The sequence below is a fragment of the Dipodomys merriami genome, unplaced genomic scaffold (assembly GCF_024711535.1).
Source record: "Dipodomys merriami isolate MVZ:Mamm:240054 unplaced genomic scaffold, mDipMer1.0.p SCAF_20, whole genome shotgun sequence".
Classification (NCBI taxonomy): Eukaryota; Metazoa; Chordata; class Mammalia; order Rodentia; family Heteromyidae; genus Dipodomys; species Dipodomys merriami.
The window spans coordinates 32,255,552-32,280,970 of NW_027203382.1; the positions used below are offsets into that span (position 1 = coordinate 32,255,552).

The 25,419-nt window shown below is 35.0% G+C and overlaps 1 protein-coding gene across 1 annotated transcript; it reads left to right on the top strand.

The window, feature by feature from the left end:
- The first annotated feature begins 97 nt into the window (after positions 1-97).
- On the top strand, positions 98-24,044 carry LOC138833031 (protein SREK1IP1). The gene is made up of 5 exons (XM_070031390.1): positions 98-277; positions 8,910-8,957; positions 11,707-11,850; positions 19,110-19,182; positions 21,193-24,044. The coding sequence occupies exons 1-5, from the start codon at positions 265-267 to the stop codon at positions 21,377-21,379; spliced, it is 465 nt and encodes a 154-aa protein (XP_069887491.1). The 5' UTR covers positions 98-264; the 3' UTR covers positions 21,380-24,044.
- The last annotated feature ends 1,375 nt before the right edge of the window (positions 24,045-25,419 follow it).

Below are 25,419 nucleotides of genomic sequence, written 5' to 3' on the forward strand. Positions count from 1 at the left end.
CACTCACCTCTTTCCCCCCCCCCGATATTGGCAATAATGGTTCGGACCAGGTGTGTCATGAAATGTGCCTCTCCCGGAAACTGCATCCGCAACGACTTGGTTCCGCTATCCCTGGAGGCGCCCTAGGCCTTCCTGCTGCGGTGTGGACACGGGCCCCGTGTGGGTGAAAGAGACTGCCTTGACCCTGTGGTGCCTCCGCAGCCAGCGAGAAGAAAACGCATTTTTCCACATCTGCTGGATCCAGTGACTTCTGTTACCAGCGACATGGCAGTGCCAGGTGAAGACCAGCAGCGGGATCCCTGCTTTCCAGCTTAGAAGGAAGCGGGTGGGGTCAAGTGGGCTAGGGCTCAGTGGGGAAGGGACAGATTCATGGCCTTAAAAATCGACAGATTCTGTTGGTTTACCTTTAAAGGTTTACGCTGCAAGTCTAAAGTAAAGAAAGAAACTCTCCTTCCCGCCCCCAGCCGGGTCAGCTGCGCAGGATTACAGGGAAAGTCTCCTGTAGACGGACAGTGGATTATAGGCCTAGCCGGGCGCCGAGGGACCAGGACCATTGGCCTTGAGTTTTTTGTGGCTTGAAAATAAAATCTGAAGTGGAAACACGTGGTTCTCCCCGGGAGCCGAATGCCCTGTGTTCGTACGGAAAGTGCGTTCTTGGGTTCCCTCCATTTCTAGTTCTTCCTGTTGTGTGGCCGCAGAACTTCAGCTTTGCCCTTCTGGGGCTCAGTTTTCCTATCTGTCAAAGAAGGCGCTTTGTTGAGTTCTATGTAAGGTCCTTTCTAGTCCCAGTTTCTGTATCCAAACTCTGAGGACTAAGTTCCCAAAGATGTCCTCTTTAGGGATTCAGTTTCTTAGGAAATTCAGGTGGGATTGGGCACCTCTTAAATTGGCTTTCCCACGGTGTATCTGCAGGACACTGTTTACACCCCAGCGTGGGGATGCAGAGTGCCCTTTACTGTAGAAAAGATTCTGAAAAGTATTGTTTCAGAAACGCTTTGTTTAAACCTGCCTCTCTCCGCATTGGTTGACCAGTTTATTTGATCCGTGGCAGCTTTTCTGAATCTTAATTTTACAGGCAGTTTTTAAGGGAAGAATTTTGTGCAGTTTGAAGAGGAGCACATCTGAAACTGAGAGAAGTGTGCATTCTTTATTAAGTTCTTTCTGTGTGCCAGGCACCATCCTAGGTAGACATAATTGCTCTTCACACAAAACTTCCAGTTTAGCAGTGAAGAGAGAGACATGGAGCTAGTGTCCCAGCAAGGAAAATTCAAGGTGTTGGGGAGCAGATAGTAAAACATCTAACAGGGTATAGAAGGGACCATCAGCACTTAAGAGACCAAAAGAATTGTGGGAAAGATGAGTACTTATAGGGGAGATTGCAATCAGAGGTAGAGGAAGAAGATGTATGTGAGAAGAGAATATGTTTGCTATGGATAATACTCCACTTGCAAATGTAGGAAAGTGAGTAATTAAAGAGCTAATAACTGACCTTAGATAGTATAGCAAAGATTTCAATGATCTTCTTTCACTTTTTTCAACCTTGCTGTGAAAAACACTAATGTTCCCATTTCACAGATGAAGAAACTGGGGGACAGAAAAGTCAAATAACTTACCTATTTTGAGCTATGAGTGACAAGTCATTTGGGCTCCTCTATACCATATGTGTGAATTCATCTTGCCTCAATATTGTATAACTTAACATAAATGACAGATATCATGGAGAATAGGAAGCCACTTAGGATTTTCATGCAGATGCACACTTTGGATAAATAATTCAGGTTATAGTGTAGTCTGGATGAAAGTTCATTAATTAGGAGTAGTTTTGGTGAGCTATGATGGTGTCTAGCTTAGCTTTGATCTGAGAGAAGCAAATAGGTTCGAGATGTATTTTTGATGATAGGATCACTAGAAATGATTGATTGATTCTATGAAGATGAAAAATGGAAATGTAATTAACCTAGGTCTCACTGTTAGTTGGGTTAGGACTAATTTCTGATAACTCAAAGCACAGTTTAGAAGGAAGATGACTTTACTTTGGAGCATGACACTAAGTATAACACAAGAATAGAAATATCTGATAGTCTGAGATACAATCTGTCTCTTAGGAAAGAAATCAGTGTCAAAGTCCATGATGTAGGTATCAGCTATACATGTAATGATTAAAGCTATAGAGTAGATGACTTTGCTCAGATATAGAGTGTAGATTATGAAGGGAAGATCTATGACAAGTCTAGAGACAAGCCTGGATAGATTGTCTAGGTATTCTCATAGGCCAAATCACTTGTGTTGATCTTAGCATCACACAAGTTGACCCTTTATTGAGAAAGTTTTGTGACTACCTGTGTAGTATGGGCATGCAAAAGGATACAACCTTGAAAACTTCAGTAATGGAGATTGCAGAAGGAGGGCTAAAGTAGTTTCTTCAAAATTTTCTTTGAAATTCCCAGAAACTAGGCTACAGATATATACCTTTCAATTCAAAATAACACTTTGAAGCCTATAGATAAACTGTTTTAACTTAGCAAAAATTGAGACAATAATCATGACAGGCACTATACAAGTACAATGCAAGTGCCTTAGGAAATACAGATAGAAAATGTTAAGGTAATTTCTTGAATGATCGATCCAGACAGTGTATTAAAGAAAATAGGGCTCCTTTGAAACCTTTAGACGAGATCATCAAAGAGAACAAGTATTATGCTGTGTTCTTTTATTTTAGGTATAAAGGATTCAGCTAGGCATTTCTTGGGGGTAGTTCTGCTAGTGATTATTACAAAGTGTGACTGTAAGATAATAAGGCTGCTTTCCACATACCACAGAAGAAAACTGACCTAGTCTGTTGGATGTTCACGTGCTTCAGCTGTTTTTTCTTAGCATTGTATGGTAAGCTTAAATCATTATGTAGATAACAATAGCATATTATAGACCCTTAGAGAAATCTCAGGAGCTTTGTTGTTATTAGAGAAATGGGAGTTGAACATAGGACTCAGTGAAACTTGCTTTGCCCATTTACAGTTGTTGAAATTAGCTCAGGTGTTGAAATCTTGTGAGTGATTCTCTAGGAAGACTTGGCCTGGGATAAGTGGCAATGTATGTTACTGGTGTGGTTGGCACAAAGCTCTAATTTTTGGTGGTGAGTTTTTGTTTGTATTTTGTTTTAATTGGGGGGGTGTCTTTTATCTTTCTGTGAAATCTTTAGAGCCAAGTTAGGAAATCACCAATGGCTAACAGAACATTTCTGTCTGATTACCACAATGAGTGAGATTCTTAAAAACATCACTGTAGCATCTCAGAATAGATAGAATTCCAAATTACACTATAATTGTTTTTTCTTTATAAACTATACTATTGGTAATTTATTCTCCAATTCATGTTGTGTTTTTGTAGGGTTTTTTTGGGGGGGGGAGTGTTTTGTTTTGTTTTTTGCCAGTCCTCGGGCTTGAAATCAAGGCCTGAGAGCTATCCCTGAGCCTCTTTGTGTTTAAGGCTAGCGCTTTGAGCCACAGAACCACTTCCAGCTTTTTTGGGTAGTTTTTTGGAGAAGAGGCTCACAGGGACTTTTTTGTCTGAGCTAGCTTCAACCTGTGATCCTCAGATCTCAGCTGCCTTAGTAGCTAGAATTACAGGCATGAGCCACCCGTATCCAGTTTATGTTGTAACAGTAATTTTCAAAACCATATATCCTATCATTTGTAGGATTTTATTTTAAATCCATATCTGTGAGTTTTGTAAAATTCTTTTTAAGCCACTTAGTTTTTCAGAGGCTTGGTTTCCTTGTTTCCATAATGAAGGGATCGATGGCTTAGAATTCTTCAGCTTCTAAAGTATTAAAATGCCAGTTCCCCCTCTCTTCAAGAATGAAGCAGGATTGTGTGACAGTGGCTCACTCTTAAAATCCTAGCTATTCAAGAGGCTGAGATCTGAGGATCGTGGTTCAAAGACAGCCTGAGCAGGAAAATCTATGACTTATCTCCAATTACCCAACAAAAAGCTAAAAGTGAAGCTGTGGCTCAAGTAGTAGAGTGCTAACCATGAGCAAAATAGCTTAGAGACAGCACCTAGGCCCTAAGTTCAAACCCCAGGACCAGCACAAAAAAAAGAATAAAGTGCATATTCCTGAAGATGGCCTAATCACCTTTTCTATCTTTTTCCTTCCACCACTCTTGCATATTCTCTAATGTTGTGAAAAATCTGTGGTTTTGGTTGTTGTTGTCACCCCTTTTTATTACACTTGCCTACATTTCCCTGTCTTTCATCTTAAAGTCTTGTCTGTCATTTCTTCATATTTATTAACAGAACCAGTGTCCTTATGACACCTGCATATTTTCTCATATTTACAGCCATGAGTGCATTATTCTAGACAGCATAGTATAGTGTAGCTTCCTTTAATGAGGGATTTTATTCATCTCTATGACTACTCCAAATCCCAATTCAGAATTGTATCCATAACAGGTAAATAATAAGTAAGCAGATTTATCTGGTCAGCAGTATTGATTTTTCTTTAGTTCACAAATTAAATTTCTCTGTTATCTTAAACCTGTACCTGTACAGCATCTTTTCTTCATAGATCATTATATGAGACGAGTGGATAAAAGTTATATGCATTTACTTAAATATTATCTTTCTCATGCCAATAGTTAAAGCAACTCTTCGTTTTGTTTACTTTTATCCCTCTTTTGAAGGCCAGATGATTTTGAGGGTTAATTTTATATGTACAATTAAGACATCTCCTGTTTTAAAATATTTTGGTTGCTAGATGCCTATGCCCGATGTGTAATCCTAGCTCTTAGTAGGCTGAGATCTGAGGATCACAGTTTAAAATTAGCTGTAGCACAAGTCTGTGAGACTCCTATTTCCAATTAACCAGTAAAAAGCCAGAGGTAGAGGTGTGATTCAAGGGGTATAGCAAAGAAGTTAAAGGAGAGTAGACTGGCTGCGAGTTTAAGCCCCAGTACACTTTCTTTGTTTGTTTGTTTCTTTCTTTCTTTCTTTCTTTCTTTCTTTCTTTCTTTCTTTCTTTCTTTCTTTCTTTCCTTCCTTCTCTCTTTCTCTCACACACATGCACACACAAATAATACATAAATAAATAAAAATGTGTCTTTGAGATCATTACATTTCATTTAAGATGATCTTTGTTCCTTAATTCCAAAATTTGTCAGACTTCTATTTAAATTTTAATTATCTCCACTCTTATAAACTGTGTCGCCATGAATGACTTCATTTGTAAGTCAGTATGCATTTGTAAAAGTAAGTTGAGAGGGTTAATTCACAGGTGTGGAATTGCTGGTTGAAGGCAGTCTGTAAATTTATAGTCCTGATAGATTACACCAGCTTGCTTTCTGTGGAGATAGTTCAGTGATAATTTACACTCTTGGCAGTGGCAGCAGTATCCTTACCCAAGCACCCTCTTCAACCTTTTCAATCTTTCCTATCATGAGAAGTGAAAATGGAATCCTACTACAATTTTAATGGATACTTCACTTATTATAAATAAAGCTGAGTGTTTCAGAGTCACTTCTACTTCCTTTTCTGTGAACTTTCTGTCCACAAATTAATGGTTTGCTGGATTTTACACAGTAGGAATAATTAACCTATGTTAGTATTGTGAGATGCACATATTTTTTTCACAAAATTTAAAGTGTCTTTTTAGTTTGGTTTTGATAAGGTTTACATTTAGGGTTTTTTTCTTATTGTGACAAAATTTAGATTGTAGGTCACAATTGAAAGAACTTTGAAGCCTGGATTGGAGAGAGGCTATGAATAACCGTTACAAACTTCTATAAAGGAGAGGAATTGACACCATTAGGTATCTTAGCTGAGTAAGGGTTTCATAGTACAATTTTCTGATTTATTTTGACCAAGGATTTTGAGTTCTGGCAGACTTAATCAGAAAAGGAAAAACAGGGAGAAAATCCTGGAAAATAATGCTCACAAAATAGACAAAGCCAAGGAAACTTTAAGAGTGGCATCATTATCCCTAGCACTGGTCCTCAAAACAGAATAAACTACCCCTTTCACTGTGCCAGTTCTCTCAGATTGAGGCTGTTATTTGCCTGAGATTAAATTGCAGAAAGAAGCATTCAGGTGGTCACAGAAATTAAAGACAACTGATGCTGTGATCTTAATTTAACTAATGGCTAGTGAGGAAATAGTTAATAGGCAGTTACATTATAAATAATGGGTTTTGTTATATATTTTTATATAAAAGTTTCAACTTTGTGAAAAAAAAAGATGGCCTGACTTGAAGATGTTTCATATTTTATTTCCTTTAAAAGTATGATATACTTGAATGATTCGTATCAGTGGTTTTTTTGTGTCATAAATGTATTTAATACATGCTGAGATGAGATTGTTTCAAGTCTATCTGTTACAACATTCTTAGTCTGTTGCAGGGACTATAATTGTGCATTTAGCACAGGTTTGTGCAGCATTATTCTGCATCTTTGGTTTCTATGGAAACACACAACATTGACCCGAATTCTCTGAGCTTTTTTTTTTTTTTCTTCAATATGCGGTTGATTTCATAATGAAAAAGCCTCAGATAGTATGAATCCAGCTTTATTCCAGTCATGGTTTTTCTATAATGTGGCATATGCATCCTTATACTATGCAGTAATGTCCAGTTTATGGAGACAAAGGGATTGGGCCATAGTGCTCAAAAAGTTTGGACTTAATAAAAAGTGACATGGTGTTTTGCACATGTTAAATGATTTTTTTTTAAAAAAGGCATTAAATACCATGTCAAATTTGACACTTTACCTTTAAAAGACTGGAGGGTACTGATGAAGTTCTTCTTAGAAGTGCTCAGCCTGTGAGCTGAGTGGGACAGAGATGATGTGAAATCAATGGAAAGTTCGATCACCACTTGTGGATGAGCACTGCTGCCCATGATCCTGAAATGACCTGAGGTCTTGAAGTCTTCTGAGTGCAGTGCTTGCGTCTTGTATATTCCTGGCAGCTCAGATCAACCCACTGATTTTCATGGAGGAAAGTCAGATTTTTATGTCTAAATTGTTCCCAAATATGTTGGTTATGTTTTTACATTTACGTTTTAAAAACAAGCATTCTAGCAAAACTGGTTTTACTAGAGCAATTCAATATTTGAGAGAAAAATGTAAATTAGGAAAAATAACCATTATATTAACCTCATAATATTAAGTAAATAATTTTGGAGGGATTTTTTTCTTACAAATTAGTACTATTTTCTGTTCACACTTAGCCATTTTAATATATATGTTACACTGAGATAGTATCTCCACTTGAATGGTTTAGAACTTAGATGCCCGTCAGCAAGGAAATGGAATAAGACTGAACTGAGCTTTATTGAACTCACTATTGGAGGTCACTTGGAGGTTTAAATAAATTTTAACTGTGTGTTATTCAGTCATATAAAATAATATTAATAAGATAACTGCTCAATATAGATGATCCTTTAAAACATTCTGCTAAGTAAAATCAGACTAAAGATAGTGTAATTTCTCCATGCATATGGGAAATTCTTTTTATATTTTTGTTTTAGTAAAGGTGAGGTACAAAGGGCTTAAGTCAGGTAATGAATACATTTCTTTTTCAATAGTGTCACCTCTTCCCTCATTTTCTCCCAGTTTTTCCCTCCTGACCACTCCCACAAGTTATATATCTCATTTTCAACATAGTGTCTAGTGAGTATCACTGCTACATTTGTTTATGCTTTGTGTTAACATTTCTGTGCTCTACTTTACCCTCCCCCAAACAGATAAACTTACATATAAAACCAAAGGTGCAGAAAACAAAAATAGTGACAAAGGAGAAAAGATGCAAAAAAAAGAAAGAAAGAAAACCTCTTGTTTTCATTTCTTGGAGTTCATTTTGATAACTAGCTATGTGCATATGATCATAAAAAATGATGTTTATCATTTATGTTTATCAAAATGAATTCCAAGAAATGGAAAATTCTTTTTTTTTTTTGGAAAATTCTTAAAAACAGAATAGAGATAGCCAGGGACTAAAGAGAAGAGAAGAGAGAACTTGTTTAATGGGTACAGTTAATGCTTGCAATGAGGTAAATCTTTTAGAAATAGGAAATGGTTGAATGCTTGTGCAACACTGTGAATATATTTTTATTCTATTGAATTGCAACACTATGAATGGTTATGATGGTAAATTTTATGTTGTATATATTACTGCCATTTAAAAGTCAGTTTTAATTTATTTCTAGTACTTAAACTTTCAGTATTGCCTCATATACTACAAATATTTGTAAACATTTATCAAAATTAGGCACATGAGTAGTTTGTTTTGCTGAAATTTGTGGTTGAAGTTAATGCTTCTTATAATATCTAAGCATTGCAGCCACTGTTCTGTAATTTCACTGGCAAAGTGCTTACTTAGTATATAATAAAGGCCCATGGTTTGATCCTAGGCACCACACATACACACAAACAGATACACACACACATGTGCACATGTGTGCACACAACACATACACAAAGAAGGAAAAATATATTATTTTTAATTTCTCATTTATGAATAGTAAATTAACAGTTTTCACATTTGAATAACAAATATTTTTCCTTACTGTTGTAGAATTCCTGAAATGTTCTTGACTCTACTATTGAGGGGGTAACACTGTTCCACAAGAAATGTACTCATTACCTTATTTATGTAACTGTAACCCCTCTGTACATCACCTTTACAATAAAATAAAATAAATTTTAAAAATAAAAACAAATTTAAGTATCTCTCAAGTGATTTGAATAAATTCAGTCTGAATAAATTGCTTTTAAGAGTCAGAATAATTTAGTAGTATTACTATAATGTATCAGAGATCATTTTTTTCTATTCAAGAAAGTTTTACAAACAAACATTTCTAATTTCATGTGATAAAGTCTTTATGCATCTCAGAAGACTCATCCAATTTTTTTTTTCAGGTTGCAACAAGGATAATGTCAGAGCTGGCTGTAAAAAATGTGGCTACCGTAAGTACACATTGTCTATAAAGTTTGTGAATTCTAAAAAAACAAAAAACAAAAAAAATCATCCTACTTTCTTTTATTTATAATGAGTCCCTTTCAACCAACTCTATTTGTTTATGAGTTTGTTTGTGCATACCAGTCTTCTAGCTTCAATTCAGCCTGGCACTGTCCATGGTTTTTTTTTTTTTTTTTTTTTTTTTTTCCTCAAGGCTGTGCTCTACCACTTGAGCCACAATGCTACCTCAGGCTTATTATTTTTATTTATTTATTTATCTGGCCAACACTGAGTTTATACTAATAATTTGATCTCTCTATGTATAACATATTTGTTATTGTAAAACTGTTTAGGGGGACTAAGAAGGGATAGAAGAGAATGTTAAGGAGTAACCAATAGCAAAATATATTTCATCTGGGAATGCAAATGGGAAAACAAAACTTACTGACTGTTGAGTAATTCAAGGTTAGGAGGATTGGGCAAAGTGAGGTGTTCAATTTGATTACTGTACATTAAAGATACATTAAAGTATATACGTGTTTGAAATACCATACAGAACAATTGTCATATACTTAAAAAAAAAATGTCAAGAAGAGTAGTACCAGGAGGGAGTAGGAGAACAGAGGTGGTGAAGGAAAGTTCATGTGGTTGGAATACTTTCTGTACATGTCTAAAAATTGAACAATGAAATTTATTGAGATTGGTTTCAAAAGGAGGGGAGTGGGTGAATGTGATCAAACTACATCGTATGCATATCTGGACATGTCAGAATTAAACCCTCTTGTACAACTAATTGATGCTAAGACTCAATAGACTTCTCGATACTTTGAAGAAGCCCCACCACTAGTCAGTCCTACAGATGGGAGGATGTAGGAGAGGCTGAAGTTCATTTCACCCCTAAACTACAAGGTTCAGAGAGTATCTTGTTTGTGAAGGTATCGAAGTCTAAGAGTTTGGTGATTTGGGACCCTATGTTTCATGGTCTTCAGTCTATTTTGAGTTAACTTTTGCATGTGTCCACCTTTCATTCTTCTGTATGTAGAGAACCAATGTCCCTCAATTATCTGTTGAAGAAGTTAGTCTCTTTCAATTGAGAGGTCTTCACACTCTTGTCCAGATTAGATTGAATACTACTGATATTTAGCTTTTACTCAAAGAAATGATAGTATCATATGATACAATTTCATAGGATTCATAACAATTAGAGCAGTGGGAGTGGAACAATTTTTACTTTAATACTTGGACAAGAACAATTAGGTAAAAAGTTGAAAAATTAATTATCTCAAATGTGTTTACTAATGGCTCAATATGTATAACAAAAACTGAATTATCAGGAAAAGTAGATAAATCAATAACATATTCTAAGTACTTCTGTCAAGTATTTAAACAACAAAATATACATTACCATTCTCAACAAATAGTGTATATCCTTATGAAATGCTTACCAGCTCTCCCCTAAATTCACTATATACCAAGCCACAAAAGAAATCTTATCAGTCACCAAAGAGCATACATACTAATTGTATTCTCAGATAACAGTGTAATAAATTTTAAAATCAACAATAAGAATAAGGTCTGAAAATTCTATGTTTGGAAACAAAAAAAAGCATTTGTAAAACTTATAAATGATGCATTTGGAAGGATTTTGCAGACTAGCTGACTGAGTCCTTCTGCTCTACTGAGATGGAAACTCCTCCAGCTACTTCAGCCCTTGGCAGGTATTTGCTACAGAAGCAGTAGATGACTCTGAGCTCCAGGCCTTTAACAGAAAGACAAATTCTATGCCTTGGGGGTAGTTGTAGGCTTTGACAGCCAGGGTTGCAGCACATGGTTGCAGGCATTAAGGCTCACGCTGAAGCCCCACTGTTACTACTTTCTAAGACTCTGGCATGAGACTTCTCAGTTGCTGATCTTGGCCAGCATGTCAGTTCTGCTGTCAGCACACTCATGTTTGTTCCTGTCCGTTCTTCCCTCAGGTACTTATGACTGTCCTACCCACGTGGATAAGTTATACATATTGGTTATATTATTTTCTGTACGTGTTGGTGTTGTATTCTATTTCTTACCAAGCTTTTTTATTAGCATGAATTAGTTGTACAGACGTAGTGTCTTTATATTTCTATACATGCATACCATGTGCCCATTAGCTCTCCCTCTCCATCACACTCGAATATATATCATTCCCTCTTAAAATAATTTCAACAGTTTTCATTGTTCTACTTTCATACATGCATATAAAGTACTTCAAGCATATTTATCCTCATTCATCTTCCCCTTTTGCTTTGCCTCTTCCCACTGATACCTGCCCATGGTAGAGTTGATTTTGCTTTGTTATTCATTTTTTAATACTATGCATTGAGTGTACTACAGGATTCACCATAACATTTCACATGTGCATGTATTATATTTTAATCAGGTTAGTCTCCTATATTGCTCTCTAGATTTTTTAAAATTATAATAGTTATGTATTTTTAGAAGGGGAAAATATAATTCATATCCTGAAATGTATAAGTACTCCCCAAAATATTTATTGAATTAGAAGTTTCAGGAAGAAATTCTCTTGTAGTACTGTGTTTGGGGGGGGGGGATATATATATATATATATATATATATATATATATGTATGTATATATTAAAAGTAACCAACTCTTTAAAAGTTAAAACTTTTTTAATTATTGAAATGAATTGTTTTCTGCTATTCAAAAAAAATACAAAGTGAATCTATAGTTATGTCATTCTATTTTTTTTTTAATTCAGCTGGTCATCTGACCTTTGAATGCCGCAATTTTCTTCGAGTAGACCCCAAACGGGACATAGTGCTCGATGTCAGCAGCACAAGCAGTGAAGACAGTGATGAAGAGAATGAAGAACTAAATAAATTGCAGGCATTACAAGAGAAAAGTGAGCAATATTTTTTTTACTCCATTTGCTAAACATATTTCTAAATGTTCCACTTTTTAATCTTATTTTTATATTGCATTTATCATTAAGATGTCTTTTCTGTTCCGTGTATAAGTTTCTGCACAGGTGAGAAATAGGCTGTAATAGACTAAGTAATTTGCCTAAGATCAAACACTGCTCAGCAGCAGGCCAACTGTTTCAGATTCCATAGACCATGTTTCTTTCCTGCCTCCCATTGTATCTGGATTTTGATATTAGACCAAAGATTAGATTGTCAAGTCACAATAACCAGCAATCTTGCCTAGTACCAAGCACTTTCTTTCCACTTCAAGACCAACTGGTCAATTTAACAGACGTTCCTACATTATTTTAAACATATACAAAAAAAGATCAGTCATGAAACATTTCTATTTTATGCCACATCTTGTGTATAAAATGGCTTATTCTTGCAATGGGATCAAATTTGGTGCTATAATTTTGTAAACTACATAATTCCATATATTCCATATGGAGGTTTCACACAGAAGTAAAATAAAACCTATTTCAATACAGCTTTAAGTATGGGATGAGAGACTTTTAATGGTTAAGCTCCATTTTATTTTAGTTGATCAGAAAACATTAAACAATGAACTTAAAAAAATGTTTATTTTCCATATTACTTCCAATTAAGAAGAAATCAAATATCAGGTACTGGGACAAGTTGAAAACAAAGAAGAAAGAAAGGGTCTCAAAGACAACAAATGAAAATCATGTTGTTTATGATAATTCAGTTGGTTGAATTCATGCACGTACTTTTGCTCCTGTTATGCCTTGATTATAAAGGATTCCCCCAAAAGCTCAACTGTTGCAGGTTTGATTCCCAGTTTATCTGTGTTCACTAGGGGCTTTGGAGAAGTGAGTGGATCATAAGGACTCTGATTTCATCAATGGATTTACCCATTGATAGATTCAAAATACGAATAGGTAATAAGGAGCTGTGGAATGTAGGGCCTGATCCTGATCTGAGAAAGTGGATCACTAGGAGAATATTCTTCAGGACTACCCATATCTCATCCTAGGCTTCTTCTGTTCTGTCTGCTCTACAAAATGTTCCATCACTGCCGTCTCCATGATATTTTGCCTTGCCATGGCCCAGAAACAATAATGCCACCAGTGGACTAAAACTTCCAAAACCATAATTCACAATAAATCCATCCTCCTTCTAAAATGTTTCTCAGGTACTTGTTTACTGCCAAAAAGTCTGATTAACACAACTCTCTACTGCAATATCACTAAAATGACAGTAAACAAGAGCTAAATAATAATTTCTTGTTGTTGTTAAAGGCATAAAACATTAAGATCAGAAACAATGGCAGTAAAATTGTAGAAACAGAAAAGGAGATTGATTAGTGATAATTCTTTGCACAATCCTTTGGCCTTGCTAGTTTACCATTAAAGTCTAGTGTTCTAAGCATCACTTGCTTAGTGCTTCCAGTCAATATTTTGGGCAATCAAGAGTTACATTTTTTAAAGAGAAGAATCATATATGAAACCTGGGCATAGGTCACATAGCAGTGATACATGTTGAAAATCTATCTTGGGCATTTTTGTCATACTGTGAACTGTATAACTTGTACTCAGGAAAGCCTATGTGGTAGAGCCTACTACACACGTAGGCTATATGGTAGGACAATTCAGTCCTTCATTGGCTACATCATCATAATGTGGTCCATGACTGTATATAAACTAGCAAGCAAAAGAGCTCGACTTGAAACGTTCAGTCTGTGCATGGAGAAGAAAACAAAAGACATTCAAGGACAAAAAAGAACTTGTAGACATTAAAAATGACATGATTAAATTGATTGAGTTGGAAGATAAAACTGAAGCAAAAAGAAAGAGGGGAAAAAAGATGAATGGAGTATCAGTTTAGGAAATGTTGCATTCAAATGAATCCTAGGAAGAAAAAGGTTTTAGATTGAAAAACTTCTACAGTACCAGTTCAGTGATAAAATATAGACCCATACAAAGTCCATATTTTTCAAAGTTCATTTCATAGAAAACAAGAAAAAAATACAATTCAAGCTGTAGAGTTAGGAGTTAAACAGGGGTCATCAATGAAAGGTCAGGAATTAGAATTGCTTTATGCTTCACTATAGCAGCATTAGACATTAGTAAGATATAGGTAATGCCTTTGGATTTTTTGAAGGAAGATTATGTGTGAATTACTATGGTTTTTCCAACAAAAGTAACCAGATATAAAAATAAAATAGTGCTTTCAAAATTTCAGTATCGAAATAACCTTTAAAAAGCTTTTTCTCAAAGAGTATGTAGTATCAGGAATAAATATGGAATAAGCTTTAATATAAAGGTGTAGATCAGCCAGGTTCCAGTTGCTCGCATTTGTTATTCTAGCTGCTTAGGAGGCAGAGGACTGGAGGGCCTTGGTTTGAAGCCAGCCTTGGCAGAAAAGTCTGTGTTCAATTGTCCAGCAAAATACTGGACTGTAAGCCATGCCTCAAGTAGCAAGGGTGCCAACCAAAGTGCCAATCAAGAGTGCCACGATCATAAAGGCTGAGCAAGTGCACAAGGCTCCAAGTTCAAGCCCTGAACTAGCACAGGAGAAAAAAAGGGGATTGGTAGGAAAGCAGTAGACCAAGATAAAAAATACATGGATTGAAAGTAGAAAAGAATACAAAGAATAGGAAGACAATATCTATGATACTGTAGATCATTTCTTAAGTATTTTATGCCTCTTCTACTTTTTTTTTAACCAGTACTGAAATTTGAGTTCAAAGCCTAAGTCAGCTCAGCTTGCTTGCTTTGCTGGGACCCTACCACTTGAGCCATGCCACTAGTCTGGATTTTTGCTGGTTATTTAGGAAATAGTCTTGAGAACTTTTCAGTATAGGCTAGCTTGAATCAACCTCCTGAGTAGGTAGGGTTATAGGTATGAACCACTGGTTCATGGGAGTGATTTGTCATTGTTGTTTTAATACTATTTTAAGAGGGGTTATTTTCTTGAATACCTTTTATAGATAACTCCTTGTTATTTATGTATAGAAACACACCTTATTTTTACATGTTGATTTTGTATCTTGCATCTTGACTGAATTCACTTACTTAAACCAGTTTTTTTTTCTGAAACTTTCAGAGTTTTTTGCATACAAGATTATGTCATGTGCAAAGAGATATTTTTCTTCTTTCTTTCCAATTTAGATGCCTTTTCTTTCCTAATTGCTCTGATGGGCTTTCAGTACTATGCTGAATAGAAAGTATCATGTCATTTTTAATGTCCACAAGTTCTTTACCTTAAAAGAAAAGCTTTGAACTTTCCATCATTATTATCGTGCTAGTTATGGGCTCGTCATATATACCCTTTATCAAAACAACATATATTCCTTTATAATTGACTTGTTCATTTATTGTCAAATGCTTTTTTCTATGCCTGTTGAGATGATTATTTGGTTTATATATCCTTCATTCTGTTGAGATGATTATTTGGTTTATATATCCTTCATTCTGTTCATGTTGTGTAGTATATTCATTGATTTACATAAATGTGACTATCCTTGCATTGAAGAAATAAATCCCACTTGATAGCTATATGCAATCTTAATATTCTGTTGTATTCTGTTTGGTACCATTTTGTTGGGGATTAATGCATACATGTTTATCATGCATAATGGCCTATAATTTTGTTTTCTTGTGGTGCCTTATTTAGCATTTTAATTAGGGTAATGGTAGCCTTGTAAATGAGTTTTGACATTTTCACTTGACTTAATTATTTGGAAGTATTTGAGAAGAACAGCTTTAGTGCTGCCTTAAATATGTGATAGAGTTCACTGGAGAAGTCATCTGTTTGTATACTTTTCTATATTGAGAGGGTTTTGATTACTGACCCAATCTCTTTCTTTTTACTAGTTTGCTCATATTTTCCATTTCTTCATGAATCAATTTTAGCAAATTATGTTTCTAGAAATTCATCCCTCTTTTTCTAGGTAGGTCAAGAGCTATTGGAATAGAAATAATCCTTTATAGCCCGTGCCAGTGGCTCACACCTGTAATCCTAGCTACTCAGGAGTCTGAGATCTCAGGATCTCAGTTCAAAGCCATCAGGAAAGTCCGTGAGATTCTTTTCTCTAATTAAACACCAGAAAACCGGAAATGGTGCTGTGGCTCAAGAGGTAAAGCACTCACCTTGAGCTGAAGAGCTCAGGAACAGCGCCTAGGCCCAGAGTTGAAGCCCTGCAACCAAAAAAAGAAAGAAAGAATCCTTTGTATTTTAATAGACATCCACTGTAAATCTCTTTTCAGTTTATTTATTTGGGTCTTTTCATTTATTTTTTATTTAGCTAAAGCTTTATTGATTATGTTAGTCTTTTAGAAAACACTCAGGTAAGGTATAGGAGAGAGAAGCCAGAAGAGTGCAAATTGCAGGCTAATCTGGATTACATAAGGAGTTCTGTTCTTTAATCTTTTTTTAAAACGACTTTTCATTTCTTTTCTTCTCTAATCTTTTATTTCCTTCACCTAATGAGGCCAGTCTTTTTGACTGAATTTGTTGGTATTTGGATTTTCCTTTTTGTTCCCAGTTTGTGTGTATGTGTTGTGTGTGCACATTCATGCATGTGTGTTTTATCTGTGATAGAGATTAAACTCAAGGACTTGTGCATAGTAAGCTTGTATGTTCCTGGTTATCTTACTAATTTTCTGTGTGACTATACCTATTGTGGACAATGGACAGTGAATTCCCCTACTATTATACAGCTGCCTCTTTCTTCTTCAGTTCTATTACTAATCGCTTTATGTATTCTGGTGCTCTGATGTGGACTGCTGCGTGTATAATTATACTTGTTACATGTTCTATTGAATAAGTCATTTGTCATTGTTTTTATGACATTTTCTCTTGTGACAGTTTTTGGCTTCAAGTATGATGTAAGTATAATCACTGGTGTTCTCATATGGTTATCATTTGCATACAGTATGTTTTTCCATCCCTTTGTTTTTAGCCAATTACCCTCAAAGATAAAATGAGCCTCTTGAGTGGCTTATGATTGATTCTTGTCTTTTCATCCATTTGTTCATTCTCTGCCTTTGATTGGGACATTTAGTCCATTTAAGATTAAAATTTTGCTAGGAGAAGACTTCTGCCATTTTATTCACCATTTTTGTCTGGTGTTTGCTTTTGTTTCTTCCACTCCTCATTTGTTATTTGAAGTTTTTCTGCAGTGATATATTGATTCCTTTTCTTTTGTGTATCTATAGTATATATTTTTCTTAGGACTCTTATAAATCATCTACACTCATGTATAAAAAAACTATGCTTTTACTGTTATATACACTTTATTATTCATATCACAATTTACCTCTTTATATTGTGTGCTCATTAGCTAATTTATGATTATTTTAATAATTTTGTATTTTAATTTCTGTATTAAAGTTAAACGTGACTTATATACCATTATTATATTAACAAATACAGTATTGTGTATTTGTCTATGTATTTACCTTGACCAATATATTTTAGACATTACTTATTGATGTTTCAGTTTCCCCAGTTCTGCCCAGGAATCTGGTCTTACCCGTAGCACTTAACACAGAAGGCTATGAGGTAGGTACTGACATCACTGATGACAAGGAAGATAAACATTTAGTCAGTCGAATGGCAGGCAAAATGCTCACAGCAGCCTGAAAGTGGAATGAACGGTGTTTAATGTTTAATTTGGTCCTGAATAGCATGGAATGCTCTCATCACAAGCTAATAACTAGAAGAAATCAAATACTTGATGTCTCTCTTTGAGTCTGGTCTAGAATTTCTCCCATGGTTAGGGGAAAATAGCACAATTAGGTCCTATTTCAAATGATAACAAATAGGCTGATGATGAGGATGACATTAAGAGCCTACTCCCCCTATATCAACAAGACAATCTCATTTATACTGAGAATATAATTGTTTCTATCAAACCTAGTGGCCAACAGACAGATATATAGAAGATCTTTAAGAAAAACAAAGAAACTCCCTGGAAAAACAGACATGCTGCAAGGAGCTAACCCCTTTCTAAAAGGCTACCTTGGCCTTTGGTTTCCTGGACCTGCTCAAAGGGAAGGCAGACAAGCGAGAAGAGTACACTTCTACCCCGCACAGCCCATCCCAGTGCTGTTTTCCATCCTAGCCATACCATCCAGCACTCAAGTTGTCCAGTGGCAACCCCCCCCCCAAACTATACCACTACGACCACAATGTCACCCCTTGCATACAGACGGGGAGCAGCACTGAAAGAATGTCAAACTGATTTTTTTGTACCTTTCTTTTTTGTTTGTTTGTTTCAACTGGACATGACTTGGAGCAAACAGCCATTCAATGTATTTACCTGTGGAGTAATCACCCATAGATCTTTCTGAAGCTACCACAGAAGAAGCACCACTTGCTGGTCTGGTGGCCTCTGTTCCACATCTGAGAAGAGACCTAAGGATGACTTTCTGCGTTGACTACCTTAAGCTTCTTGAGGTTCACAGTTTTTCCATCCAGAAAGAAGAGTTGTTCCCATGATGGACACATCTCCTGAGAAGCTGGAATGACTGGTTAGAACAAAGCTCCCCTACTCTCCTCAGGAAACCTGGCCAGCAAGCGTCCACTCCTCTGGCTTCAGGAAAACATCTTCTCTCCAATTTCATGTCTCAGCTTAGGATGTTTTCATGCCTATGTCATTAGGATGAGCAAGCTAGACTGTCTGGGGATAGAACCCAGGAACTCTTAAGGCAGTCAGTCTACCACTAAGCTACATCTTAAATAATGATATATTTTGTTTTCTTTTTTGTAATGCTTTCTTCCCTCATTCCACCTTGTCTTTATTCCTTTTGCCTTTTATTTTTCACAATTTAGAAAGCCAGTCACTGATAGCATTCAAGAAAGATATGGTCCACTCCAGACCCAGAAAGAAAGGATAACTAAGAACTACAAGGTGTTAAAAAAAAATATTCCCCAAATTTCAGAAAAATTTTCCTTTATAATACATTGTATCTTTGGTCGGGACTTTTTCCCCCTTATGTCAGTCACATTTCTCTAATCTTTGTATATTAAAAATATGACCATTCACATTGTCTTACACTATAAAAAAAAGATGTATCTTTAAAGGTTCTTTTGTTCGGCTTTACTACATGTTCCTATTTTTGTCATCTTCTCTATCTAACAAACAACTAAAATTAACATATTTACACACATAACAAATCAGTATAAATTCATGGTGACCTGATTTTTCCAACTTCCTTTTCCTCCACAGGAATAAATGAAGAAGAAGAAAAGAAAAAAGAGAAAAGCAAAGAGAAAATCAAATTGAAGAAAAAGAGGAAAAGGTATTTTAACAGCATATTTATAAAAATAAAAGTTACAATGTTAGTCCAAAATGATTATAAAATTTTTTATGTATTAATATTCAACAGTTGTAGTTTTATACCAGTAACTAAATTTTTTAATTGGACACATGTCTAAAGTCTTCATGTACAGTTTGTTCTCATATAGATGAAGCTGGAACTTAAATAGTACATGTCTACTATTAATAGAATCCGTCAAGCTAAAAATACCTTCAGATTTTTCAGAACCTTTACCAGCTACCTGTGAATTTTACTGTTGACTTTTAAACAACTGACTAATTGATCAAGAGTAGTAAGAATCAATATCTTCTTTGATTAATAACTACAGTTTCATTTGTTCATATGATTATAAATACACACATATTGACATTGCTTAGAGCACTTGGTCATATTTAGATCTGGTTTGGACCTAGTTCTCACTAAATTTATAGGTCCTATAATTCAGGTATTATGACTATAGTTTTCATAAAGCATTTAATAGCATGTTTTAATCATAGATAATTTATAAAGTAAAAAGGTTTACTTTTTGTTATTGGGATTTAAATAGTAATGTTTTTAACATAACTGCTAGAATCATAGAACTCAGGGTTTCTGACTGGTTTATTGTTGGATAATTTGTGCTAACACAGCAAGGTGAATTGCTGACAGCAAATGAGATTATTATCTTCCAAATATCTTCAGATAGTTTCATTTTATATTAGACCATTTATTCAGATCTCTCTATTTCAAGCCTCTCAGAACTTAGGGCCTGAAACTAAATTAACTTTTCTATGCATGTAGAGATAGTGCCATTTAATACCAGAGCTTAAAATTCTGCCTTAAAAATGAGAATCCAGGAATGAACCAGCCAAAAATAGACAACTAATAATCATCTAAAAACAAGGAAGAAGCTATAATCAGAATCCAAGGGGTCAAGTCGAACAAGGTATTTAAAACAGGAAATGAGACAAACTTAACAAAAATAGAGCTAAGGCAGAACCACAAGACTAGATGAGAAGATAAGCTTTGCAAATGGTTGAAGTCCCAAGTAGATAGACAGACCAGACAGAGAGCACAAGAGTAAAATGAAGGATAGCTCTGAGTTGGGACACAGTTCCTTAGACACAGAATCACTTGAAATCTTGTGGTCATATATGATTGTTTTCAGTCTGGGTTTACCTGCTGAAATTTAGGTCAATAAGCTAGCTAAAGACACCTGTGTTATTTTAAGTGAACTCAGTTTCTGACTTGTCACATGTTTTTGTTTTGAGTGTAGTTAGAATGTTAAATACCACTTAACATAAATCTACAAATGACTTTTTCTTTTTTTCATTTCTTTCTATTAGCAGTGCAGGAATTCTATTTTTTTCCAATTTCTTGTCAGAATGATATTAGAAAATAAAGTCTGATAAAAAGCCAACCTCACTCATATCTGGAGTAGTTAAAAGAATCCTCTCTGCATCTAGCAGAAATTATTTTGCAATTCAAGTGTTCATTGTATCACTCTGCATGTAAAGAAAGCCCTATGTTAATGTGAAAGATCAAATGAGTTAGAAATGTGCTTTTATTTTGTTAATTTTCAGCTTTTCTATGGAAGCACAATTGCAGCCTTTTATATGTGCATATAATTGCATCGTTTGTGGTTCTTGTAAGAAAATATGTTAACAAGTTAGATATACCGTGTATATAATGGAGGTTGAAGAATAGTGCTTTGTTTATCTTTTAAGATTTTGAAGGGTACTACAGCATGAAAAAAAATGAAAATCATAGGAAAAGAATTTCATCTTTACTGAATTGAAAATTCACAGTTGAACACAATAGAGGTGGTAGTGTTGTCAAGTTTCTGTGACCAAGCATCAAAAATTCTGCATTTAGCATCTGAAGTGAAAACAAAGCACATTTTGAGTTTATGTTTATATCCCCTTTTTATTCCAAGAGAAGTTATGTCAGCTAAAATCCCACTTAAAGTTACCTAATCAGTTATAAATTTTCAGTGTATATTATTGCCCATAGGTCTTATTCCAGTTCCACTGAAGAGGACTCTTCAAAACAAAAGAAACAAAAATGTCAGAAGAAGGAAAAGAAAAAAGAAAAAAAGAACAAATCAAAAAAAGGGAAACATCACAAAAAGGAAAAAAAGAAGAGAAAAAAGGAAAAGCATTCTTCTGCCCCTAATCGTTCTGAATTCAGTAAAAAGTAACTGAAACTGTGACCTAAGTCGTGAAATTTAAAAATTCATTTGCTCTTCCTTGGAACGTATTGTATAATTATGCTTTGCAGTAAATCCCCTGCTTTTCCGTATGTATATTTTTCATATGTAGAACCATCATCCCTCTGGCTTTATGTCAGTCTTGTTACTTAATAGCCATACTTCAGGACATAGATATTTGTACATACAAAACACATTTTTAGTATTTGTGTCTCTGCATGTTGTCTTATTTTTTGTAAGCTGATTGTGAAATGGCTTCCCTGCTCTAATCTAGCAGTTAAAAGCTGCTGAATCAAGTGTCTGCCTTCCAGTGAGGAAGCTAGCTATGAGGTAATGATGTACTCTTGATATTGAAATTTTTAAGAGCTTTATGTACTGTGATGTAATGTAGAAAGATAGTGAAATTCTTAAATCGCTAGGATTTTTTTTTTAACTATCATAGGAGACAAAGCTTTACTGGGTTTGAGTAATACTTTTTAAATGAATGGTATCTGCAGGAAGATAGGGTATTTATAATAAGTTTAATTGTTTTATACAATGCCAAGTTTCTAGTACCTGCCTCCTTTGTTTTTTTGTAACAATTGAAGCATTTCTTCCTGAGACTAGTTCATCCTGTTAGAAAGTAGCAATGTGGGTCAGGATTTTTAGAATGGACTCATGAATTGTGTGACAAATGTGCCATATTGGCGTCTTACAGTGATACCTCAAGAAATTTTGTTTAGGAAGACAGGAAAATCTTTATTAGAAATTATTTTTACTGTATTTAGTATGTAAATTTTATGAGGCTTTGTTAGTAAATAGTGTGGAGATATTTTATAAATGTTATTAGCACATATACTTCTTTGGTCTGAAATGATTTTTAATTCTGAAGGAAGTTTCATACTGAACTCCTGATTTCATAAATAACCAAGTTGAAGTGTTGCCTCTTTTTCACTTCTGTCACAGATCTCAGTAGCAAGGGCAAAAAAAAATTCAGAATTTTATTGTCCTTTTCAAAATTTAAGAGCCAGGGAGCTGTATCATGAAAGCCTTTATATAATAATTTTATATAAATGTGCATTTCCAAACACTTGTTAGCAGATATAGATGTTTACCTTTTTCATTTCATTGTGATAGTATTAATTAGTTTAACATCTTAGTATCCTTGATGCCCAGTAAGTTTGATACATATTGTGCTGTAGCAGCATTGAATGTCAACCTGTTATCATGACGTAGCACCAACGATGACAAGTACCCACTATGGTGCACTTGTAAACTTCCAAATTGGTAACTTGCAAATATGGCTACAGTTAAATTCATGGTGGTGAAATCAGATAAGTACACTTGGCCTGCCTGGCTTGTAGGTTTCCTGATTCTCCTTCCCCCTGGAACCCTGCTGGCATGCCCTGAGTAAGACAGAGGAGTCTCACTCAACTCCTCTTAATATACACATCCTTGGGAGTCTGAACCCACATTCTGTCCCCACATTGCAGCCATGCTTCTTGCTTTCCAGTCACCTAATTTACTGATTTGGCTCCTCAAAAATTAATTCTTCTGTTTCGAGTTTAATCATTTGCTAGGAGAGAAACATAAACCAATTATATTTGATTAAACCTTTGCTAACAGTTCTTTTGTTCAAGATTTACATAAATAAGTAAATATAAATAAGGAGAGCTTTTTCCACAATGATTATAGCATGTCTTAAGAGATGACCTCTATCCCCCTGGTTGTGAGATGATTTATATTGTCAGATGGTTAGTGATAGTAGTTACAGTGAAAATTTCATGAAATTAGTTCATAAATTTTACTTTTAGTAATTGTAAAGATTATAAATTGTCTCATTATGTTTTTTCCTGAATGGTAATACAGTGATTCCAAATACTTATATAAAAGTAAGCCCTTTTAACTAATATAGTACAGAAAAGTTCTAATAGATCAGTAATTTTTCTCCTAGAAATAATAGAATTATTCCCTGGTAGATTTCCTGTAATATCAGCAAGGTTTATGAAAAATATCATCTGAATAAGCCATTTATTTTTACTAAAGTAAGATGATATAAGTGGGATTGGATGCAAGTCTCACTAATACAGGAAGAGTTTTAACATTTCTTCCTAGGCAGTATGTAACAGGAAAAACTAAATTTAAGGGTAATAATCTAGATGTCCTGGCCATTTTAACTGCTTGTATAACCCTCAACAAAGTGATAGAATTTTCCTAGACCTTCTTTACCTTTAAAATATTGTACTTATCTCAAGATCATGTCTAGTCTCTAATGTATGTAGTCATTGATATTTTTATAAAATCTAAATAGTATTCATTTTAGAAGTTACAGTTGGTATTCTATAGTAGTAAAGTTTAATTTTATTTTTAGAAGTTGCTAAATCCATTGATTTCTTTAAGCGGACAATGATATTTGCTTTAGTTTTTTAACACCCAGTTTATGTCATTTTTCATGAGACAGAATATATTTAGATTTCCATAAGCAAACTAATGATCAACTTGAAAATACTATTTGTAGGCTGATGGGCTTGCTCACAATTTCCCTACTTCTTTTCTCTGTATTATCTGTTTTCTAAGAATTCTCAGAGGTATTCTCAGTCCTTTACACTTAATATTCTCCATTTACATCTTTAGTTCATTGTGGCCAAGGCATCAATAAATGAGAAAGTAAAAACAACTATGTGTCTGTACTTACTATTCTGTCTTAAGTTATATTCTTAGTTACCTTCAGTTGCAAAATTGGTGAAGGAGTTAATAATGTTGGTAAAAATGCCAGTGAGTCCACTTCAGCAAGCATTTACCTAATACCTGCAATGTAAATACAGGTAAGTGGTAGGGATAGTTATTTATAAGACATTCCCCTAGGGAGTTCACAATCTAGGTAGGAGAAGAAACACTGGAAAGTGGCATCATACAACAAGTTCAGTAACTGACGTGAACAGGGGCTCAAAGAAACAGGTTTTAGAGAGTAATGCTTGGATTGCAGTGTGGTTGAAGCTGGAGTAGAGAGAAGAGGGAGCTTGGCATTTCCTAACAAAATGAGTGCAAACTGTAAGCAATCTGGTGTTGCTACTCTCATATATAAGGCAGCAGGATGTAAGAATCATGGTTTCCATTGTAGGTTCTAGGGGTATAGAGGAGCTCTTGTGTTCCCTAATGAGGATCTTGGGCTTTTATTGGCTTTTGATTTCATCTATATTATAATCCTAATCTACCGTTTTAAAAAGATGAAAATGCTATATTATTAGAAAAGTTTCATAGAAAATAATTTCACTTTATGCTTTATTATTTGTATCATTTTGTGGACCACTCTTCTAAGTGCTAATTGTGTTTATCAAGAATTTTCAGTAATTCGTATTGTCTAAAAGTTACTAAAACTCTACTGTGTTCTTTACCAGACCCATTTCCTCTAAACGATAATTACACGTGCATTTTTTGGTGTATTTTGCTAGCTTATTTTTACGGCTTAAATTTATCTATTTATTAGGTCCAAACAAATTACTTAAAGCAGAATATATTTTTCAATATGTATACTCTGCTGTAACAATAAGGCTTGCTTTAGTATTTTGTCTCAGTTTATGAATCACAACTATAAAGATAAACAGTTGGTGCATGGTGGGTGCCCAGGGCTGCTTCCTCCAGTAACCAAGAGAGAAGCATCTTCAGCAGGAAGAACAGCCAGGTCTCTGGCTGATCCCTAGACCTGGATTCAAACTTCGTGGTGACCAAGAACAGTAGATTTCTTGGACTACTGCACAGCAACTCCAATTGTTAAGCCCAGAGTCTTGACCTCACTGGTCTTCTCTCAGCTTCTCTAAAAGTACAGAGTGTAACCAAACTAAAATTGGGATGCCTCTTCTGCAGCACAACCTATGATGCATCCAACCATGTCTAGCCTGTTTTGTCTCTCCCACAAATTGGAAGGAGCTGAGCATGTTGTTGCTCTAAATTCTGTGTCATTTATGGCATCGCCCTTCCCTTGAGCTGCAAAAGTAGATCCAGTGTTAATCTTTCAGCCTAAAGTTTCACTTCAAACAACTTAGTAAAATTAT

Coding starts and splice junctions, on each gene's coding strand:
- LOC138833031 (XM_070031390.1), top strand. Junction 8,958..11,706: donor CTGTAAAAAATGTGGCTACC/GTAAGTACACAT, acceptor TTTTTAATTCAG/CTGGTCATCTGACCTTTGAA. Junction 11,851..19,109: donor GCAGGCATTACAAGAGAAAA/GTGAGCAATATT, acceptor TTTCCTCCACAG/GAATAAATGAAGAAGAAGAA.